The following is a 21,119-nucleotide window of genomic DNA, read 5'->3' on the forward strand; positions in this document are numbered from 1 at the left end:
GAGGAGGGTGCTGCCCCGGGGGACCACCGGGACCGGCCTCCACCGGCTTCCTCCTCCCGCCAGACTCCTCGCGGCGGCTTCGCCTTCCCTGACCCGGGCGGCCGCTTTCCACGGGGAAGGGAAGTCGCTCCCCCGCGGGGTCGAAGGAGGAGCGGGCTGCCGCGGAGGCGGGCCCGGGAGGTGTGGGGAGAGGCGGGGAAGGAGGGCGGGAGGAGCAGCGCTCTGCACTCCGCCGCACCCGGCGGAGAGACGGCGCGGCCGCCCCCGGAGTGCGAGGATGAGCGGCGGGAATGATGGAGACCGGGCGGACGCCATCAGCTACGCCCTGCCCTCCATCCCTTCCAACAAACTCCCGGATTTGCGTTTTATCAGCCGTGGCGCTTACGGTACCGTGTCTGCCGCCCGCCACGCCGACTGGAGGGTCCCGGTGGCTCTCAAATGCCTGCAGGGACCGCTACTAGACAGGTAATGGGGGCGGGAGGGGGACCGCCGGGAGGAGACAAGGGGGGGGCGGCGCGGCTCGGCTCACCTGGCGGCCGCGCCGCCCCCATCATTTCCCCCCCTCGGGCCGCCCCCCGTGGGGAAGGAGCGAGCTGGACCCGCCTTTCCCCTAAACCCTGAAGGGGGTGCCACGCTCCGGCATCGCCTGGGACACTCCGTGAGTGCGTCCCGGCGGTGGGTAAAGCGGCCACGGGTAGCGGAGCCCGGGCTCTGCCGGCGTGGGTCCATCTGCCGCGGCGAAGATGCCGGCGTGCGTTTCTCAGGTTGGTGGATCAGAAACCGGGTGTCTTGGTAGGCAGAGCTGTTAAATCCAAGGGAAAGGAAATCCCACGAAGAATGATTCAGCCTGAGCCATAAGAAAGCACGTACCAGGCCCGGAGCTTCCTCTCTTTCGGTTATTGAAAATGGGTGGTTTCGGTCTCGACGTGTGAGACACTAAGCATATTGCCTCTTTTGAAGGTTTTTTCTTCTGCAGCGTGCACCTTAGCTCCTCCTCAAGGTGGGATTTGCACAGCTCAGCTTCTGTCTGGGTCTGTTGGTTGCTAACCGTTTTGCTGAAGTATCAGCAGGATATTAAAATACAGTGATTACTATAGATGTGTTGTTTACAGAGAGACAGAATATAAGGAATATATTACTGTATTCACTAGAGATTGCTTTGAGCTCCTGGAAGAACCTTCTCCAAGACAAGGCTTGTAGTCTTGTGACTTAATATGCCAGAGTATAAGAGAAGTTGTTTTAAGCTATCTCACCTCTTATTCCCCAGGTGTGTATACACAGGCTTTATCTCTGAAATCTTGCCAGAATGAAATGGAATCTCAGTTATGTTTTTAAGCAGGAATATCGTGTTCTCTGATAAGTTTATTATTGTATTTTTTTTCCTTTAATTTAAATGTCTGCTTAAATCCCTGTTAATCAGAAATACAATGTTTATCCTCTAATCTCATTTGGGAGAAAACAGCAAATTCTATTTTTAAAATTTAGATTAGTGTGACATCTAACCCATGAAATAATGATGAAAAGGGCAACTGAGGTAATCAAAATAATTCAGCCACCTACCATATAGCATGTAAAGCTTGGAAATGCTATCAGAACACTGAAAGCTGTAAGAAATCTGTTATACCTGAGTCTCTACAGGAAGTGATTTGTTGGTTGTATAGTAGGCAACATAAAATGCCATCCTGTAAATGCTGTCGAGAAAAGGTTCACAGTGCAGTTAATTCCCCAGATAGGAATTTGTGTTTGTTGAGCTGTGTATCCCAGAACTTGGTGTGTGACCAGCCAAAGAGCAAAGCCTGTTGGGAAGCTGTTGTGGGGCTTGTACTAATTTTAGCATTACTCAATGCCCTTCTGGTATGGAGCAGACAAAGGTGAAGTGACTTACAGGCACAGGAATAGACCTCGATATGCTGCAACTCGTTTCCCAGCTACGGCTGAATCCCATGCAGATGTGCCTCACAGTCTGGGAAAACCCCTAGCTTTCTCAAACCTAATCCTTTCTGGAGAGGGGGAGGAAGGGAGGGAGTTGTGTCATTCATCCCATGCTTTTTTTGAAGGCTGCCTTTTTACTTTCGTTTCCTATAATAGAAGCCTTTTTCCATCACATAGATAAGGACCAACAATTGCCCTTAATTTCACATCCATCTAAATTTGAAGTTTTCCTGTCCTAAAAGCAGCAGGCTTTAGTTCTCCAGGCTTCCTCTTTTCCTCATATACTCTGACAGCCTTTTCTTTGTGAGGGCTAGATCTACATCTATGGGTCCAGACTGATGTGAACTCTTCAGTGTGTGCCCTGAACTTGATGGACACAAGCCAGCTCTCACCCAGGAGCTGTATAGCCACATTAACACGGCGCTGTGCTGAGCAGATTGTGGAGGGCATAGCCCTGGCTTGTACACTGCCGTGCCCCAGCACAGCTGTATTGCTTCTGAATCAGACCGGCTCACGTCCAAAGGATGCCTTAGATGTGCTGTAGAAGTCCTGTAGTTGGATATCCAAGTCACGTCCTTCTATCTGCGCCATTCCCCACTGGTATAAAATCTAAATCTTTTTTCATGGTCCAAATATCCTCACTGTCAAGAAACGCATGGTTTTTGTTTTGTTTTGTTTTTTTCAAGAGCATTTGAGATATAAGGCATACCAAATAGTTTATCATTTTTAGGGTTAGAAGCCTACTCAATCTTAACTCAAACTTGAGCTTCTCGAATCCACATGCTGCAAGGTCTGAATTTGTAAAGATGCATCGAATTCACATTTACGAGGAGGTTTGACATAACAGACAGTATTCACACAGCCTAATTCAGGCATCCAAACATCATGAGGCTGGTCCCTTCCTGCTTCCTGTGCAAACAGGGAAAGTTTTTTCCAGTGGGTGATTCAAAGCAGTGGCCCAATTTGAAGGAACAATTTATGTGGAAACAAAATACAGTTGATTGTTTCTTTTCCTTCAGAAACTGAAGGTGCATTCCTTTAAACCATAATATTTTAGTGCACGTCAGTGTCCACTAAGTTTAAATGGTTGGAGAGTTGTGACTATTAAAGTCTCCATTCTGTAGGAGATTAATACTGGGCATCAGTGAAAAACTCAATGTTCGAAGATGGGCAGTAGAATAGGACAAATGTAGCTGGTTATTACTATTATGGTTACACAGGATGGTGAAAGTTGGAGTTCTGACTGTATCCTTATTTACTGGAAACATGGATGAAAAGTGTGATGGAAATAGATTTGTGTGGTACAACAAAACTGGGGAAGCTATCTTGTATTTGAATTTGCAGATTCTAATTTGTCTTACAGTGGCTTGTTATCAAAACCGTGTAGTTGGAAACAAATAGTGAAAGGTGGTGGTACTGCATGTAGGTACATAATTTTTTTAAAGAGAATGTATTTGCTTTGAGTTTCCCAGTATTGGTATGGTAATGGTTTTTGTTTGTTTGTTTTCTTTAAGTGATAGAAACCACCTTCTAAAAGAAGCAGAGATATTACACAAAGCCAGGTTTAGTTACATTCTTCCAATTTTGGGAATTTGCAACGAGCCTGAATTTCTGGGGATAGTAACAGAATACATGACAAATGGGTCATTAAACCAGCTTTTACATGGGGTAAGTGTACTTACAGTCTTTGAATAAAATCACTGGTTGTTTCAAATAGATGGTGATTTCCATACTTAAGAGAAGTAGTATAGTAAAGTGTATTACTAATAATATTTCAAATTAAAGGACAGTCATTATCACTAGTAGTTTTTGGTGCTCAGACAGATTTTCCGTATCCCAAAAAGACAACCAAATTCAGCAGACTTTAGTTTTATTACACTTTTCCATTTAATGTTGTGACCTATTACTGGCTTCATGTTGAATTATTATATACAATCGCTTTGAAAATCTCTGTTGTTCTCTAATTAGAAGACAAAATACTTATGCTTACTTCAGTCTGTGTTTCAGAATTATTGCCAATGTAAATATCACATGAAGATGAAGTTTTTTTCCTAAATTTGAATCCTTATTTTTAAAAAATGAAGATTTTTACTTTAGTTTATAGAAGTCAAATATTGCTAATCTAAATAGATATGGATATTTCTACCAGATCTTACTCCCAGGAGTAAGTCCTGCTGTGCTGAACTCTCAGCTGCTCCCATTAGCTTGGTCTGAGCATCCAGTGAAGGTGCTGTAAAGCTACTGCAGTTTGTCTCAACAGCACTGCAGGCTCTTGCATACCTGTCATCAGTACTTATCTCATGCCTTAGAAAGCTCAGCTCTGTGTTCTTCATAAAGGCATTAGTGTTAATGTAACTTTTAACATTTCAGTTGAGTTTTACTGCCTTTTTCTGGGTGTATTAATATTTGTAAATGTAGTATTTTGTGCTTAGTTTCACCACAGCTTTTTTTTCCCAATGTCAGTTGAAGATACAATTCTTGCTTCCTTTGTGTAGTACTCATAATCTGCGCGTTGCAAGTTTCGTACAGGAGAATCATATTTCCACATGAATGAGTAATGTAGTAAATGTCCTACATCATGTATGGCAGTCATGAACTGTTACATGAATGCTAGGGAACGGAAGCATAGCACTGCATGATTAACATTTATATATTTGTTTTAGACGCTAACCAGTCAATGCTCATATTTTTAAAGAATTCATGTAATGTATGTTTTAAATGAGTACCGCTTGTCCAAATCGCTTTCTTCTTATTATAAAAGTCTTTGTGTTATGCTGTTAGATCAGAACAGACGATTATATTCTGGTTTTGTGGTTTTATCTTGGCAGAAAGATGTATACCCTGACATTCCCTGGTGCCTGAGATTCCGCATTCTTTATGAAATTGCTTTGGGAGTAAACTATTTGCACAACATGAATCCTCCATTGCTGCACCATGACTTGAAAACACAGAATATATTACTTGATGATGAGTTTCATGTCAAGGTACACTTACTCAATTCATGTTCTTCAGCATTCAGAACAAGCGATCAAAGTGTTTTAATTATTGTAGAGGAGGAAGAGTGAGGATGTGGTCATACAGAGGGGAGATGTAATTGTATGCCAGACGTTTTCTTCTATCCTTGCAGACAGAACTTTTGAGTTTTTCTTTCGAAAACTCTGCTTTGCTCAAGTGTGGATTTGATCCATCTGAAAAGACCAGAAAGCCAGACTTCGGACTGGTTTTGCCATAGCAGTAGCTGATAATAGCAGTGACACTCTCATATGGCAACCCTCCTCCAAGGGTAGCTACGTCTGGCCCTTTCTGAGAAGAAAATAGGAAGTGCTCCTGTCCAAGATGCTCAGACAAGTTAGTTCTGGAGGACAGTAGGTCAAATTCAAATGTTAATACCCCACTTGATATTTATCATGCAATATGCACATACATGTTCTGTTAGTGTAGAATACGAGCATGTAAAACGTAACTGCAAAATCTGAACATGTTGGAAGATGGATTTTGCGAAGCTCCTTCAAGCAAGCAAACATACATAGAGAAGTAACATTAGTTTAAAACTTTAATTCTGCCTTATAAAATATCAGTGCCATGATGTGAAAAAGAGACTAAAAGTACTTCTGACAAAATGGTTAGGTGCTTCCGTAAGTGCAAGAGTTGGGGGTTTTTTTGTAAAAGATCATCTATTTTTAAAATTGATAGACTATACTATTCAAGTAAATGAGAAATAAGAGGTATTTTGCACTTAAGCATTCACCATTCAGGTATAAATTCAGCTTTTACCATGAGATGAATCTTTCTGTGGGTCCTTTGCGCAAAGATCAAAGATCCTGTGCTGATTTCTTCTTTCTCCATTGCAAAGATGTCTTTCTTGGCAGCAAGGTGCTTTACAGAGCTCTGTCTCCACTCACACCCTCAACAGGTCATACCTCCTCCCACTCAGTTCTGCTGGTATGGCCTTCTCTCGAGCTTCCTGATAAACCTGATTGGGGAACTGGTCCAAGTAATTATTTTATCCACTGTTTTTTTAATCTCTGACAGCATTGGTGTGGTCTGGTGCTCTGCCTGACCACATCTAAACAGATGCTCTGCTGGAGTAATTGAAGGAAAAAGGTTAACTCTTGCATACCTGCCCTGCCTCCTGTAAGAAGTCTCTGTAAAATTGCCCTTAAGTGTTTTTTGGGAGTGGAAAAAGATTCTCTAAATTAGGAGAGCTGGCAGGAAATGCAAGGAAGTATTGCATATGTATAAAAGTAACACCATTCATAGAGTGCTTCTGACTGTCCCAGATTTACTGAATGAGCAAGATAATGTGACCAGTTAGTGAGGAAGCCTTGCTGAGAGTAAGTTGTAGAGGAAAAAAAAGGTTATTTTTCACTGTGGATTTTGACTGTACACTCTCCAGAAAGCTTATTTCTGTTACCTGAATTGCCACAGTGCTCTCACAGGCATCTTTGTTGAAAACGTTTTTGCTCTTATGCAAATGCTGGACAAGTGGACAAGTGGAGAGCTTGTAGCTGGCTGCTTATCTCTCTCCCTGTATGCCAGACACTCTGCAGCTCAGCCAGCAACCTTATTCTGCTGGCTGTTTGTCTCCCTACCTGTAACCTAGTCTGACATCTTGCTCCCTGGCTCATGGATGGCTGAGAATGTAAACTGAAGTCAATTTTTTATGCAGATGTACTGTAAACTCTGTAGGAAGGGTCAAGGCCTTAGAGTGCACAGTAAAGAAAATATTCAGCAACTTTTTGCAGCACAGAATTTCAGAATATCAAATTTGTTAATTCAAGATTAACATTTCACAGTTTTGGGGGTGGAATGCCCTAAAATTTTTCTGTGAGAGACTGTCTTGGGATATCTGCAAGTTATATAGCGCTATTATGATTTATACTAAATTTGTGCTTTCTTCACAACCAAGAAGCTAGATTTTTTTTTTTGTTTGCTTTTTTAACCAAAGAAAGTGGTTTTCTTCATACAGGACAGACTCCCATAGCAGAATCTCCAGCTGTAGATTATATGAGTCCTTCCTTAAAAGAACAACAGGATAGGGCAGTGCTATAGGGATAGCATGAGTCATGACCTGGGAATGCTTTCTGAACTGGAGCTGGTGTTACCTGTTGCTAGGACAACCATATACTTTTTGTGTGTCAGGTTAAGGACTTGCCAGGTTACTGATCCCTTCTTTCAGGCATGTTTCAGGAGTTTCTAACAATGGTCAACAGATAAATTCAGTTTTATTTCTCAGAACAACTGATTTGTCCTTTCCAGATCGCAGATTTTGGCATGTCAAAGTGGCGTGTCATATCTATGTCGCAGTCACGAAGTGAAACCTCTTTGCCAGAAGGAGGGACGATTGTCTACATGCCACCTGAAGATTACAATCCCAGTCAGAAAACCCGTGCAAGTGTAAAACATGATATTTACAGGTAACTGAGGTTGTTCTCAAGTGAACTTTGCAATCTAAATTCAAATTTGATTTACTGAACTTGAACATATTTTCTGCAATTTTATTATTTTCAGAGATGTCATAAGTGTATAAGCAAAGTAAGTTGGGGAAAAGAGAATTGAGTGGTAGCTGGGTTTGATCACCTGTTTCTTTAGGAAACACTGTCACAAGTGTAATGCTCCAGAAATTAAGCTAGAAGTACAGAAGCAGACAGAGGAGACTGGTTTCTATAAAACAGTGTACACATAGAGACAATGTAGGGAGGGGAAAAACTGTTCACACCACTTTCTCAATGCACATACCCTTGTAATTTGTGCACATCAATTAACATAATTTGCAGAATGCACTCGGGGGGGGGGGGGGGAAGGAGAAAACATTTTTGGAAAGGGGTTAGGAAAAAACAGGGTAATGGGATGGGAGGAAGCATTTAGAGAGACTTCTTAAGGAATAGTTTACCTTATGAAAGTTTAGGTACATTTGTGTCAGTTCTGAGCAGTAGAAGTAATAGAATAAGAAGTAGTAGAGTGGTGGTGACCTATATAACAAAATGACAATTGCTCTTAGGGCATTAGAGTTAGTTACAATTAGCTAATCTGAAAAGGCTTGGAGTTTAAAGATTAATTGAACGACTGTGGAGGGAATTGTCCTGTGTAAATGGGGATTGAGGAGGCATGAAGAGGCCTATCACTGTGACAAAGTCCATCTTGCTCTTGCACTCTACCACTTTACCTTCAGCTATCTTTGACAGGGTCGTATTTTGTTGAGAGATTAATTAGTCTCAGAGGGTTTTACTGACTTCCAGGGAGACCAGTATTTCTCTTAATTATCCCTTATCCTTAAGGGGTACATGAAGTTGACATTCCTGTCCTGTCCAAAGAGTAGAGATGGTAACATACTTGCTTTCCTCACCCTTTGATGAGAAAATCTGGACTAGGAAAACATTGAAAAGGAATAATGATATATTATGGGGAAAGAAGTAGCAGTGTGACATTATCTCCTCTAGCTTCTGATTTTAGAGAATTTGCAAGTGTGGCTAGTGACTTAATGAGTGGATGTTAATGAGTGGATTTAATGAGGAAGACAAATGTTACAAAGAAAAAAAAAATGTGTGCAGAGGAGTAACAACCAAATGGAAGAAAATAAGAGAGAAGAGATCAGAAGAACTTAGAATACTTATAAATTAGGAAGGAAAGAGATTATTTGAGAAGAGAGAAAAGAAACTGAGGCAGCATCATAAAGAGGGATGGCAGTGGAGGAAATGAGAACCAGAAAGGTCACACAGGAAGATCTGTGCTCAGGATCAGAAGGAAATTTTATGAAGCAGAAATAAGAAAGGAAAACATGAATAGTGTAAAGGGGAATCAGCAGGAAGTGGTATGCTGCAGTGTTGTAGAACTGAGAAAATAATTGTAGAGCAATTCTAAACTGAATGAAAGGCTGATTAACTGACCACAGCAGATACAGCTGAATGTTGTTGGGATATTGCAGATAATTTATGAGGAAGGATCTCTCTTAAAGAAGCAAATCATTTAAACAACAGTCAAGCAGCATTAACCTTTACAAAAGGAACGATTTGCCATGCCAAAAAAAAAAAATCAGCCTGCATGAATTTCTCAGGAATGCATCAAAAGGAGGCTTTCTAACAGAGATGACTGCTTTTATTAAAAGTTACTTGAATAATTTTTAACATTGATTAATGTTAAAATGTGAATGGAATAAGTAGTTAGGAAAGCTCATTTTAAATGATTGATTTTAAGTGTCAATTAATTTTTTTGATTCTTCCTAATTGGTAGTTGTTAGATGATATAATGCTTAGAGGCGGTTATATGTAACCTGTATGCAAAATTTGGTATTTCTTAGTGATGTAGGAAAATACTGTCTTTGTGTACAGTTATTTGAGTAGTTGAGCAAACATTTATTCTGGTAAGTGTCATCCTTGTTTAGCAAAATTCTTTGCATTGTTTCATTTTTATTGCTTCAGTGGAAATTGGATTTCAGTTTTTTTGAAGTAACATCTTAAAAACTTTTCAATCTATTTTTAAATTAATTTACTGAAAAAATAAGGGAGTAGAGGTAAATTTACAAGGATATGTTTGACATTGGAAATTAGGTTCTTAAGCAGTGAAATATTTTTGCTCTCTCATTTTAGCTTTATTCCTCACACCAAATTCCTATTTTTAAACAGGAAAGCTAGATTTGAGGTTTTTACATTATTTTATTTTATTTGCTTTAACTGCATTGATTTTTTAATAAATTAATTCAATGCTTCATATAAATGAAATCTAATCTTATTTAAATTACAAAGTGTTTAAAGTTACCTTTTTTTAATATGTCCTGATGACTGAAGAGATTGACGAGTCTACTAAAGGTGGAGCAGGTTTGTATTCACTGAACCACTTTCCATTCATGTTGATGTGTGGAAAAAATGTCACCAGTTTGAGTAAGCAGATGTGTGTTCGGTCTCCTAGCTATAGCTCAGGGTGGTCTTCCTGAGAGTCTCTTTTGTAAAGTAAATGCTGTATGTAAGCGAGATCTCTCCCTGAGAGAAGTTTGCATGTGTAGAAAGTATGTATGTCTGTGGGGGAAGCTGGAGTGTGCTTCCTGGGTGCTAGTCTGTATCTTACCTGACTCTTCAGCTTTGTGTTGGGATAGAAGCGCAGGTGAAAACCATCCTCCCTGCTAGTACCCTGCTTCCCACGGGAACATCAGGGAGTGTCGATCCAGATTGGGGAGATTCCACAGTATTGCCGTTAGGACAGAGCAGTTGGGACTCTGGGGCTTAGTTTAATTTGTGTGTTGAGATTTAAATTGCATGTACATAATTCACAATGTATTAGTAGAGCAGAGCTAATACAGATTCGGAATAGGAGTTTATACGCCATGTACCTTTTATGTACTTAATATTATGAAGTAGTTCTAGTTGAAGTCACTGGTTAAAATTCCTGATAGTTTTTGTATATGCAGGTCATTACTGTAGTTAGCTATAGTCAGTCCCATGTCTGCATGTGGGATCATCTTAGCTAAACGTTTTTAATAAAACATAAAGCTGGGCACATTGTGTTATTAAGTGTTGGTAATCTAAAATAAAGTCTTCTATACTTTTTATACTTTAAACAGTTATGCAATTATTATGTGGGAAGTGATGTCAAGGAAACAGCCATTTGAAGGTAAGGCCATGTCTTCCTTAAATTTATTTTTCCAGCCCGCAAAGGCTAAACCTACGACCTGGGTGTCTGGGGACTGCATTTCAGGGGTTACTTTTTAATGATTCAATTTGTAAGCTTGTTAAAGAACACTTTGAGTTACTTTTCAGATTGGACTCTTTTTTTCTGTACTTTTTTTTTAAAATTACAGTGTTGTTTGATAAATTAAAAATACATTTTTTTTGTAAAAAAAACAAACCATAACCTTATTTTGGTGAATTAATATACTATGTCTGCAAACTAATTTATTCCTCCTAAAGTAAGCTATTTATATTGCATATATTGCTAATGACTGCACGATGTCTATTTTGACAGAAGTTATAAACCCCTTGCAGATAATGTATAGTGTGTCACAAGGACAGCGACTAGACTTAAGTGAAGAAAGTTTATCAACGGACATTCCTCATCGAATGCTCATCATAAGATTGATAGGAAGTGGATGGGCACAAAACCCAGATGAAAGACCATCATTCTTAAGTAAGTTTACCTTGCATAATGAGAAAAGATTCTTAAATTGCCAGATTTCAGTTGAACGTAGTACTTACAGAGCAAGGTTATAGTCGCAAAAGGGAAGTGGTAAAAATGTTAAGAGATATCTGTGCTCAGTCTTGTTGCATATGATAAGGTGGTTGTCTGTTTCCACCATGTCTGTAAACAAACTTTATGAATGGAACTACATGTGTGCCATAAAACAAAGTTGTTGTTAGTTGGAGTCTTTTGCATTTGCCATCTCTAATTTACCTGCAAAAAAGTAGCATGTTTTGTTTAACTACTTGCACTTGGAGTTTTTTGTTTATTGTTGAAGGGAACTTTTTTTTATTTAGAAGGGGGCAAGTGAAGTATAGAATGAATACTGTGGGATTTATGAGCAAGCTGGCAAACACACAAACAAACCATTGCACAGTTTGTATCTCACCATAAATCTTTTTCACTGAGACTTTATCTTTGACTGTTCCGCCTCCCAGATCAAACAGGAACTGGTTGAACCCATGCACTTAATTTTCTCTTTCCATCCTTCCTTTGTGCAGCTTCTTGTCCAGGAGACCAAATATAGATACTTTCAGCGTTTTTTACAGTGGATTGCAGAATTCAGAGAATAAGACTGAAGTGCAAGCTTGTAGAGATTAGAGTGGCATAGCGTGAACTGGAAAAGTTTTGTTTTGGTTTTTGCAGACCTGTGTTTGTTGCATTTCACTGACATACTTGGTGTATGTTGAGTCCAAACTTATCCCCCATAACAATTTCTCCTTAGCATGTTTAATTTTATAGTGACTTTTGGTTCTTGTTTGGCCATTGCGTAAAGGTAATTCTATCAAAATTGGCAGAAAGTGATTACCTGTTTTCGACTGTGAAATTTGCTCTTGCACGTGTTGCTGCAGTCACATATGTCAGTGTGGTGAAGCTAACAGTGGTTCCTGCAGCTGCCTTGCTGTGCTTGTTTAATTTACGTGTGCTTTAAAATCTTCCTCCCTACACCTTTAGAAAACGCGATTCTAATTCTGTAGGAAAAGCTGAATTACCTTGGAGAGGCAAAAATGTGGTCTAAGATAGTTACCGAAGGTATTCAAATGTAAAACAGTACAAAGACCCCTGGCTTAAACAATCCTATATTTTTAGTTTCTTACTGGTTGAGGATGCAATGCCTCAAACCTGAAAGGCTAGGGTTTTTTAGTTGGTTCTGGTGGGTTTTGGTTTTAGGGTTTGTTTTGGTTTGGTTTTAATGTTAACAGTAGAGAGGTTTGCAATCTTAATGTTTCATTTGTAGCTTTGCTGAACAGAAGATTGTTTATTATTTTGAAAACCTTTATAGGCATACTTCCTTTGAGCTGGAAAGTGTTAGAAAGCTTAGAGTGTTCAGATAGCTTGGAATGAAATGTTCATTTATTTGCATGAGTTTGTCAGAGGACAAAATGGGGACACATCCGAACAGATACAGCATCTTCATGTTCAGTTTACAGTCCAAAATTAATTACATGAACTTTTTTTAGGCATTCTTATGTTTGGATTAAGAACATTTTTAAATGTCAGGTTATTTTGACATGAGTCTGGTTTGTATGATTGTAAATTGTGATTTTTTTTTTTTTTTTCCAAGCAAGGAAATGTATCTATTTATAATATTTTTTTAAATCAAAAAGAATAGATACATCATTATATTTCCTTATGTATTCTTGTTTTCCTATGTCAGTTAACCAAAATAGCTATCAAACTCTATGGTCACACTGAAGGAATAATTACCTGCGATATGTACTAAACTGTAAGCTAACTTGGGTTCTGTTAATAGTGCTGTGTCTGTAGTAAGATGGTCTTTGAAGAAAACATGCATTGCTTTTTCCCCTACTTTACTATCATGAAAAGAAAGAGGAAGTTGCAAAACTGTTGCAAAATTAAGGGAAGTAAAGCTCACTGATTGGGAAATTTTGCAATTACCATACCACGGGGGAGAAAAACTGAAAAAACACCCAAACTTTTTTGTTAAATGAACTTTAAACAGAAAAGCTTATAAAGAAGGGATAAATACTACTTATCATCGTATTTCTGCATGTACTTGGAATGTGTACCTACATTTTAATTATAATCAGCAAAAATTAACAGTGCTAGTATTTCTGTGTGGAAAATGGAGCTGTAAAATTCTGTTTGAGCTGATGCAAGAAAATAAGAATCCCAGTATTGAATGTATGTCTTTGAAGATGCTAGTGGAAGAAAGTTAATATGGGATAACTGTGGTAAAATTACAGTAAAAAAAAAAAAAATTTAGTAAGGATGCAGTGTGACGGATTGCTAGTATGGTAAATGGGTTTTCCTGAATGGGTTGAGTCCATAGAAATGCGGTAGAATTGTGATATGCCATAATCCTTTCCTGAGTTTTTGTTGAACTTGAGCACAAAGAGACATTTTTATGATACGGTTCTCTCAAAATTTGAAATAATTTTGTAAAACTTTCAGCACTGGAAAGCAAGGGAGCATAGCACAGGTTGTCACTTGCTTATTGGGTTGTCATGTGTCTCCCTATGCGAGCAGATGATTTTAGCTTCTCTGACTTGCTGCCTTTGGTGAGCACGAGGACACTATCATTTGGATTCATTGGGTTTGATAGGTCAGTGCTTTCATTATCACCATCTCCTCTGGCCCTGCCGCACAGCATCTGTTCTGGAGTTCGCTGTGGTGGGGAGTTGTTTATTTGTTTTTCTTGTATAAATCTTTAACACCTCTGCTGGAGTGGGAAGACATCAACCCACTCTGAGGTCTTGTTCTATTTGGCCCCTTTTAGCAAACCAGGCTTGTTGAGTCTATCTTGAAATATAGCAAACCCACCAATATATCCGTTCCAGGAATGCAAGACTTGTGGTCAGGCACAGTCATGGATCTCTTTAGATACAGAGTGCTGAGGTGGCCAGATCATGACTGGGTTTGTTTTGGTGATGTGAAACTTGCATTTGTAACAGGTGAAAACAAGAAACTTCTGTTTAGCAGCGTAAGTAGTTTGATATGTATCAGTAGACAAATTACTTTTGGAAATGTAAGAAAGTAGCTTTAGCAAAATTAAAAATTAATTTCCACCTTAAATTCTTCAGCAAAGTACTCTCTCTTTGTTTAGAATGCTTAATAGACCTTGAGCCAGTCCTGCGATCATTTGATGAAATAGCTACACTGGAAGCAGTAATTCTGTTAAAGAGATCAAAGGTAAGTGGCTTTTGTTAGAGTCATGAATTGGTCAAATAAATTGGTAGCTTTTGCTTGCTAAAAGAAATGTAATCTCCTTTGTCGTTTATCTAATCTTGTATATGGCTGAAGCATGTGTTTGTATAGAGCTGTCATCTTGTCTTATAGCAGAAATTTAATACAGGTAAATACATCTCTTCCAGTCACTATATGAATCACGATGTATTTACAAGAGTGGAAAGAAATCAGATGTGGAGCAGATATCTCTAAATATACCTCTGAATCCCCAAGAGGTAAATATTTTACATACTGCTTTTGGTATGTCGGCATCATTAAAGATCCTAAGAGCTCTAAAGGGGGGTTGACTTAGTAAGGGGCATTGTTCTGCAGTTTACTTTCCTATGCAGTCAGGAAAGACATAAAATGTGTTACTTGAGCCAGGGTGGAACAAATGCATAGCCATATAGGTGAAGATATTAAAGGGTGGGTAAGTAGAAATAAGAAGGGCATGTTTGGTATATCCTGATTATTTTGATTATTACTAATAATTTAACTTTTATACAAAATTGCTGTCAGCTTTGGAAAAAACAAATCTTAGGATTACAGAGATTTCTTCTGTTTTACTGTATTTTAATTATGCTGTCTATTGAGCATTTAGATAGTAGGGAAAACACAGTGATGGGAAAGTACTCTGTAAGTCATTGCAACTTTGTATTTATTTAATGTGCATTTTCATTATACAACTGGAATCATTTCAGGAAACATACTCTGGCTCCATACAATGTGATGCACTTCCCCTTCGGAGCATCTCTCCAGATATATCAAGACTCAAGTCTGTTCCCAAGTATAATATCCTCTCATCAGGTAGAGATACTAATGACTTCATACAAATTTAAGTTGTCATCACAGCTTTACACTCCCATACACTCCTGTAACATTGTATTTGCATAGTAGATAGATGGATCTCTGTTTATGTCAGAAAACAGATGTGTTTTGTAAACTTAGTGCTCTGGGTGAAATAATAGTGTATTTCAGCTCTGATTTTCTGTTCCTGTCACTTGAGAAATGCCCACAGCTCACAGCTTCAGTTTTCCTATTCAGGGTCATGAGTGCAGAGATAGCATTTACTTGTCCCTTCAGACCCTTGGTAGTTTAGTTAATCATTTGTGAACTACTCCTAAAGATAAAAAGGCTAAACATTTTGAGGCACTCCTAAAGCTGAGTAAACTGAAAGTTTCTAATGCAGCCCAACCTCTCTATGATTTTTGATTCACTAAATAAAATGGCTTTAATAAGTAGATGGCCTTGCAAAAGTATCTGCACAGACCTTTTGTTGCTGTCACTTTTTCTGAATAAAAGTTGGCAAAATTCCCAGACAAAACTCAATTTTGAGGTTTTGTTGACTTGAGAAGCCAGAAAAATGCAATGGGACCCAGGTGAAATAGCAATACATTATGAAACTAAAATCACTTGAGTTTGTTCTCTTGAAAGAATGCAAACATCTATTTCAAAAGAATGGAGCATCCTTTGGCTTTGCAGGGACCAGTGGTGTGAAAGCAGAAATGACTGACTTCACTGCTATAAAGTAGGGCATCAAAAAGTATGCTGAGGTGCTGCAAAACTGGAGATACCTTGGTAGAGGTAGGAAGGCACAGGCAGTTTCTTTTCCAGCTCATTTCAACACATTCACAATGCTGAGCTTGTACTCAATGTACTAGAAAGATATAAATACAGCAGGAATTCCAGGGAAAACAAATTATGGGAAGCTTAAGGAATTTGAGTTACAGGGGGAAATAGCAGAAAGCAAACGTAGTGTAGCTTGGCTGTACCTCTACCCAGACATATATCTATACACGTACCATAAAAATCTTAAAGATGAAGAATAACTTGTGGTTACCAAGCTTGATAGGAATGTTGTGATGAATTTTAGAAAATGGAATATTAGATTGAATATGAGTATGGACTATAAGTGTAATCAGATAACAAAATGATCAATGTCAGCCCTTCTTGGTGCTGGTTCCTGTTAAAAATTTTCATATCTGCCTGTGGAGGCCATTGATGAGATTGCGGTGGTACTATTAAGCTGATTGATCAGTTGATGGTCCTTTACAGAGTCACTGCTTAGACTTTGTTGCATGTACGTATGGATACTGTAAAGCCTGTGAAAATAGTGTCTACAAAACTGTATTACAGCAGAAGTGTTTGTTGTTACCTTGTCAATATCTACATCAGGTATTTTATAATGGAAAGCAAGACTGGGATTCTTCTTACTTTGCCTAAATTAGATGCAGTTGTTTCAGGTGAAAATCTGTTCCCACATAGCTGTTGGCAAGAGATGAGTTTAGCATGACACCAAGGCAGAAGTTAATGACTATAGATTTTAGTTGAGTTGTTTTTTCCCTCCAATACAATTAGAAAACATTTTCAGAAACTTGCTCCTTCAGAGTTAAGAATGGTTTTCTAACTTTTAGTCTCTAATTTTTCTTCCCTAGCCAGCTTATACACACACTTGTTCATGGGCATTGCTTTAAGCTTAAATAGCTCTTTTCCCTCTTTTCTCATTTTATTTCTGATATAGAGTAATATTTTATATTCTGATATAGAGAATAATCTTTTAATACACCTTGTTTTGAAGTCCATTTGTAAAATAAGCTTCTTCATTCTCCTGGTATCCTACTAGTCCTCCCTGTGCATGTCCTAACTTAAGTCATGAATTAAGGCTAACAGACATCTGTACTTAGTATTTAAAAAGAAGTGTGACAGGTGTTTTCTTCCTGAAATAAGAACTTTATTTAATATACCTTAGAATTTTATTTTTCCTTTCTCACAAGATTCTTCATTATAGAATAATCTACCTAGGTGTCTTTTTTTTTTTTTTCCTCAGCTCAATTCCAAATCATCATCCGCAGCTTGAAGCAGAAAGTCTAGGTCTCATGTTTTGTGCTACTGAATTTCCACTTCTGTTATGCCAGTCTTCTAGGTCAACTAGGTTATTTCTGAGTAATGTGAGTCAACCTGTTCTTTCTGAATAACACCTGAAAATCTCATCAGCATGTTTCTAATTTTAATGCTATGGTCCCTGGTGAAGCTTATTCTCCCATACCAGTACAATCCCAGTAGTTTTGTCTCTAATGCTATTAAAGACCTGTGTATGCCTAGAGATCTATAACAATCTATCCCAGCAGAGCTGTTCAAAATCCTTTTCTAAAATGATCTTTCACTCACACCAGTTGTCTCCTAATCCTTTCTCATTCATACAGTAGATAACATCTGCTGCTTCACACTATATAGCTCTGCCCAGCTTACTTTGTCTGTAATGAAATGAAATGCTAGTTACTATGAGTTCTAGTCCACCATTTTTTAAATAATGAGTGCCACTTCTTTCACAGTTTCCTATTTCTGCTCCATGTGCTTACAGCCATATTCTTTAACAGGTCAACACTCTGATCTAGGAATCCACCTTCAAATACCCCTATAAATCCTGAACTGTGTCGGGGGCTACCTGTTCTTAGTGTGTCTTTAGATGTTCATCTGAATTCTTACATCTGCATCTCCAGTTCTTCATTAACATCTCTGAATCTCTTTATCAAGTGACACTCTGGAAGTCTGTAATGGAAACTGTACACAGAATTAGGCATATGGCCCATAACTTCTTTCTCATTAGATATTTGTCATCTCTTCTTTGAGTCATACCTACTTCTGCTTTCATATCCATCATCTTTTTCTGCCGTAAAAAATCCTAAAAATAGAAACTATTAAGCTTTCCACCTGATAAAAACCCTTTTCTTCATTTCTTTGCAAACATTTACATGAAGCTTTCTTGAAGTTATATGCTATTTTGATGGACTACCCAAAACTTCCATTGGCTTCCCACCAAATACCACCATTGGTCTTCATGTTCTTTACCTCCACCTGAATCTTTCAATCTTTCCACCTTTGTTATGCTGCCGAACTTCATCAAAATAAATTAGTCATCTTTTATGCTGACTCCTAGCTACCTCTTCAAATACTTGAAGGAGTTATTTTGTTCTTCCAGTCCCTACAAATATTTTCTGTTGAAAAGAGCATTTTTTAAAGTTCACATCTACTGGATTTATTCTCTCAATGTTCTTTTAAAACAAAACAAGACCCCCAAACCCATGGTCAAGCCCTGGTAGAAGATAAGGGACATAAAGGTACTCAGAAACTGAGTATAAGGAATAATGTATTTGAGGTGAATTTAGGTTGTTTATGATTGTTTTATGGAATTACTCTAAATAGTCTGTGATGGCTGTGTATTATTTGAACATAGAACTAATACAGCTTGTTTTTTGTTTTTTTTTTTTTTTAAGATGGAAATTCTGGGGGTCTACACACTCTCAGCAGTCAGAGCACAGATGAAAATCTCTCTGTACCTCAGAGTGCCAAACTTCTTGTGCATCCATACAGTTACTTTCCCTCATCAGACAAGAGTATTTCAGATGCCTCAAATTCTGCATCATGTATGCTGCGGTCATCCCCAATTTCTTCAGGTACAGCAAACACTGATTTAATTCCAAGACCCACAATAAGTGTCCTAATATCAAATATGTGTGTGTATGAAATGGAAACTGGAACTGTTGTTCATCTGTAAGATCAAAAGCATTCTACAAATTAAGAATTCAAGTAATTTTGACCTTGTAGCCTTATATTGCAAAGTAAAACCAATGTAAAATCTGACCTAGTGCATGTACATGTAGCTCCTAGCTTTTTTTTTTTGTCTTGGGTCTTCTTTATCCCATTCCCTTTGCTGATATTTCTCCTACTTCTGTAGCAGTGCTTCAGTCCAGCAGAACAGGAGTAAAAGTTACCTCGAGTTTAACTCATCTTGTTGCCTGTCACTTCTCCCCACTTCTTAGGCTTGTCAATCTTCCTCTTAGTAATGGTGGGGCAAAGAGAGGCAGCAGCTGTGTCAGCATCTCACCTTTAATGAACTTCTGTGTTAGCTGAGAACCCACTGCATGATATTACTATGCACCAAATAACTGTTAAAATTGTACTTCCAAAAAAAATAACAAAAGATAACCTTAATGCATGATGAATTATTCAGAGACATTTTTTTGTACGCCACACAATAGCGTGCAACTTTATAAAGATCTGCCGCATCATCCCTCTTCTGGAAATATGATAATCTGCACCTTTTCACTGTGTGAATCCTCAGTTTGGGGAAAATATGCAGGAAACTATAGGAATGTTTTAAGTAAACTTCAATAAAAATCCCACTGCAAAGTGAAGTTACCACCTCTCTCTTTTTTAGTACCAGGACGGGTTGAACACTGAAACAAGTTGTTCACAGAGTCTGTAGAAGTCCCATCACTTGGAGATGCTCAAAATTCATCTGGACAAGGCCCTGAACAACCTGAGTGATCCTCAAATTTGGCCCAGCTTTGAGCAGTCCATTAGACCAGATGTGACCTCCTTGAGGGTTCCTTTCAACCTAAATTATTCTGTGATTCAAATAAATACTCTAACCACAAAATTTGACAAATTGGAACATTTTAAATGGGGAATACATTAGTGAAATGTTAAAGACATGTTTAGTACTCTAGTCTCTAGCGTATTTCTGACCAAAACCAAGTTTTAAACAGCCCTTTCTGAGTTTGTTCTTTGTTCTGTGGCACTATTTATTGATGGATAGTTACAATACTTTTTTTTTAATCCTCTCCAATCTCAGATTTGGTTTTGGAAACCGTGCAACAGAATGTAGCTCATCAATGGATCCAAAGTAAAAGAGAAGAAATTATTGATCAGATGACTGAAGCATGTTTGAATCAGTCACTGGATGCTCTTCTATCAAGATTTTTACTCATGAAAGAAGACTATGAACTTATAAGCACCAAACCTACAAGGACATCAAAAGTCCGACAACTTCTTGATACCTCAGATAGCCAAGGAGAGGAATTTGCCAGAATTATAATACAAAAGTTGAAAGATAACAAACAGCTAGGACTTCAACCTTATCCAGACATTGTATCTAATTCTCCAAGACTGCATCTTTAAATTTATTCTTTCTATATGAAATCATGTGAATATTTCTTACAACACGATTCTTGTTTTTATATACTAGTTTTATATATGTACTGCTTGTCTTTATTATGCCATTGTAGTGTCTCAGAAATGACACTGACTTCATCTAGACTGCATTTGGTGAGTTACCAATTAATCAGTTGGAGTGCAGTCATAAATCCAAACACTCGACACTTGTTGACTCAATTCATAGAAGTATATTGTTTATAAATGACAAAGAAAAAACATTAAATGTTCCCTGCTTTACATATTTTCTGTTTATACATATCCTTTCCCTTCACCTCACAGGATTGAGACAACCCATCTCAACTTGGAGTATTGGTTTTTCTCCCTCCATCTGGTCTTTCCCATAGAGGAGGAAAAAAAATCTAGATGCTCTGTTTCAGGGCATGTATGCTGTGTGTATAATAAATTTTCTTCTTTCAGTCATACTGGCTACTCCCCCAAGATACCAAGAAGAGTGGTAGGTGAGAGGAAGTTTACGTTGCATTTTTACAGGATTTTTTATTATGTTTTGTTTTGGTTTTCCCTTTGTTGCCAGGGAAAGCACTTCTGACCACTGCATAAGAAGAATGTTAGTCCAAAGAGGAGCCCAAGGGCAAGGAGGACATAGTGCTGATCATCTTTTTTCTGTTAAGAACTGATACATTAGAAAAGGTGCAACTATAGCCTTTTATATGATTTGGTTACACTCGCTTAAACTCCTCTTGAAATCATAGTATGACGAGATCCACATATAGTTTATACAAGGGAACTCTCAGTTAATATCTCCTTTATATTTCCTCAGTTAATGCCTCCCTTACCTTTGCTATCTGCCATAAGTACTTCTCATCTCATGTTGT

At 38.3% G+C, this 21,119-nt stretch overlaps 1 protein-coding gene across 3 annotated transcripts; it reads left to right on the forward strand.

Annotated features, from left to right (window-relative positions):
* The first annotated feature begins 277 nt into the window (after positions 1-277).
* Positions 278-20,527, forward strand: RIPK2 (receptor interacting serine/threonine kinase 2). 3 transcript variants are annotated; one of them, XM_074894118.1, is made up of 11 exons: positions 278-465; positions 3,447-3,600; positions 4,761-4,916; positions 7,192-7,349; positions 10,487-10,536; positions 10,888-11,049; positions 14,168-14,253; positions 14,436-14,525; positions 14,991-15,096; positions 18,564-18,743; positions 19,925-20,527. In XM_074894118.1, exons 1-11 carry the CDS (start codon positions 278-280, stop codon positions 20,248-20,250), a joined length of 1,656 nt encoding a protein of 551 aa, XP_074750219.1. In that variant the 3' UTR covers positions 20,251-20,527. The 3 variants fall into 3 exon arrangements, with proteins under 3 accessions (XP_074750219.1, XP_074750238.1, XP_074750228.1); XM_074894137.1 differs by lacking the exon at positions 278-465 and adding an exon at positions 705-764; XM_074894127.1 differs by lacking the exon at positions 278-465 and adding an exon at positions 1,170-1,267.
* The last annotated feature ends 592 nt before the right edge of the window (positions 20,528-21,119 follow it).

Source organism: Strix uralensis, chromosome 1 (genome assembly GCF_047716275.1).
Source record: "Strix uralensis isolate ZFMK-TIS-50842 chromosome 1, bStrUra1, whole genome shotgun sequence".
Classification (NCBI taxonomy): domain Eukaryota; kingdom Metazoa; phylum Chordata; class Aves; order Strigiformes; family Strigidae; genus Strix; species Strix uralensis.

Bases quoted from the DNA above. Each gene is read 5' to 3' on its own strand.
- RIPK2 (XM_074894118.1), top strand. From the start codon at position 278: ATGAGCGGCGGGAATGATGGAGACCGGGCGGACGCCATCAGCTACGCC. The intron at 7,350-10,486 runs GTAACTGAGGTT...TACTTTAAACAG, and splicing joins GTAAAACATGATATTTACAG to TTATGCAATTATTATGTGGG. The intron at 14,526-14,990 runs GTAAATATTTTA...GAATCATTTCAG, and splicing joins TACCTCTGAATCCCCAAGAG to GAAACATACTCTGGCTCCAT.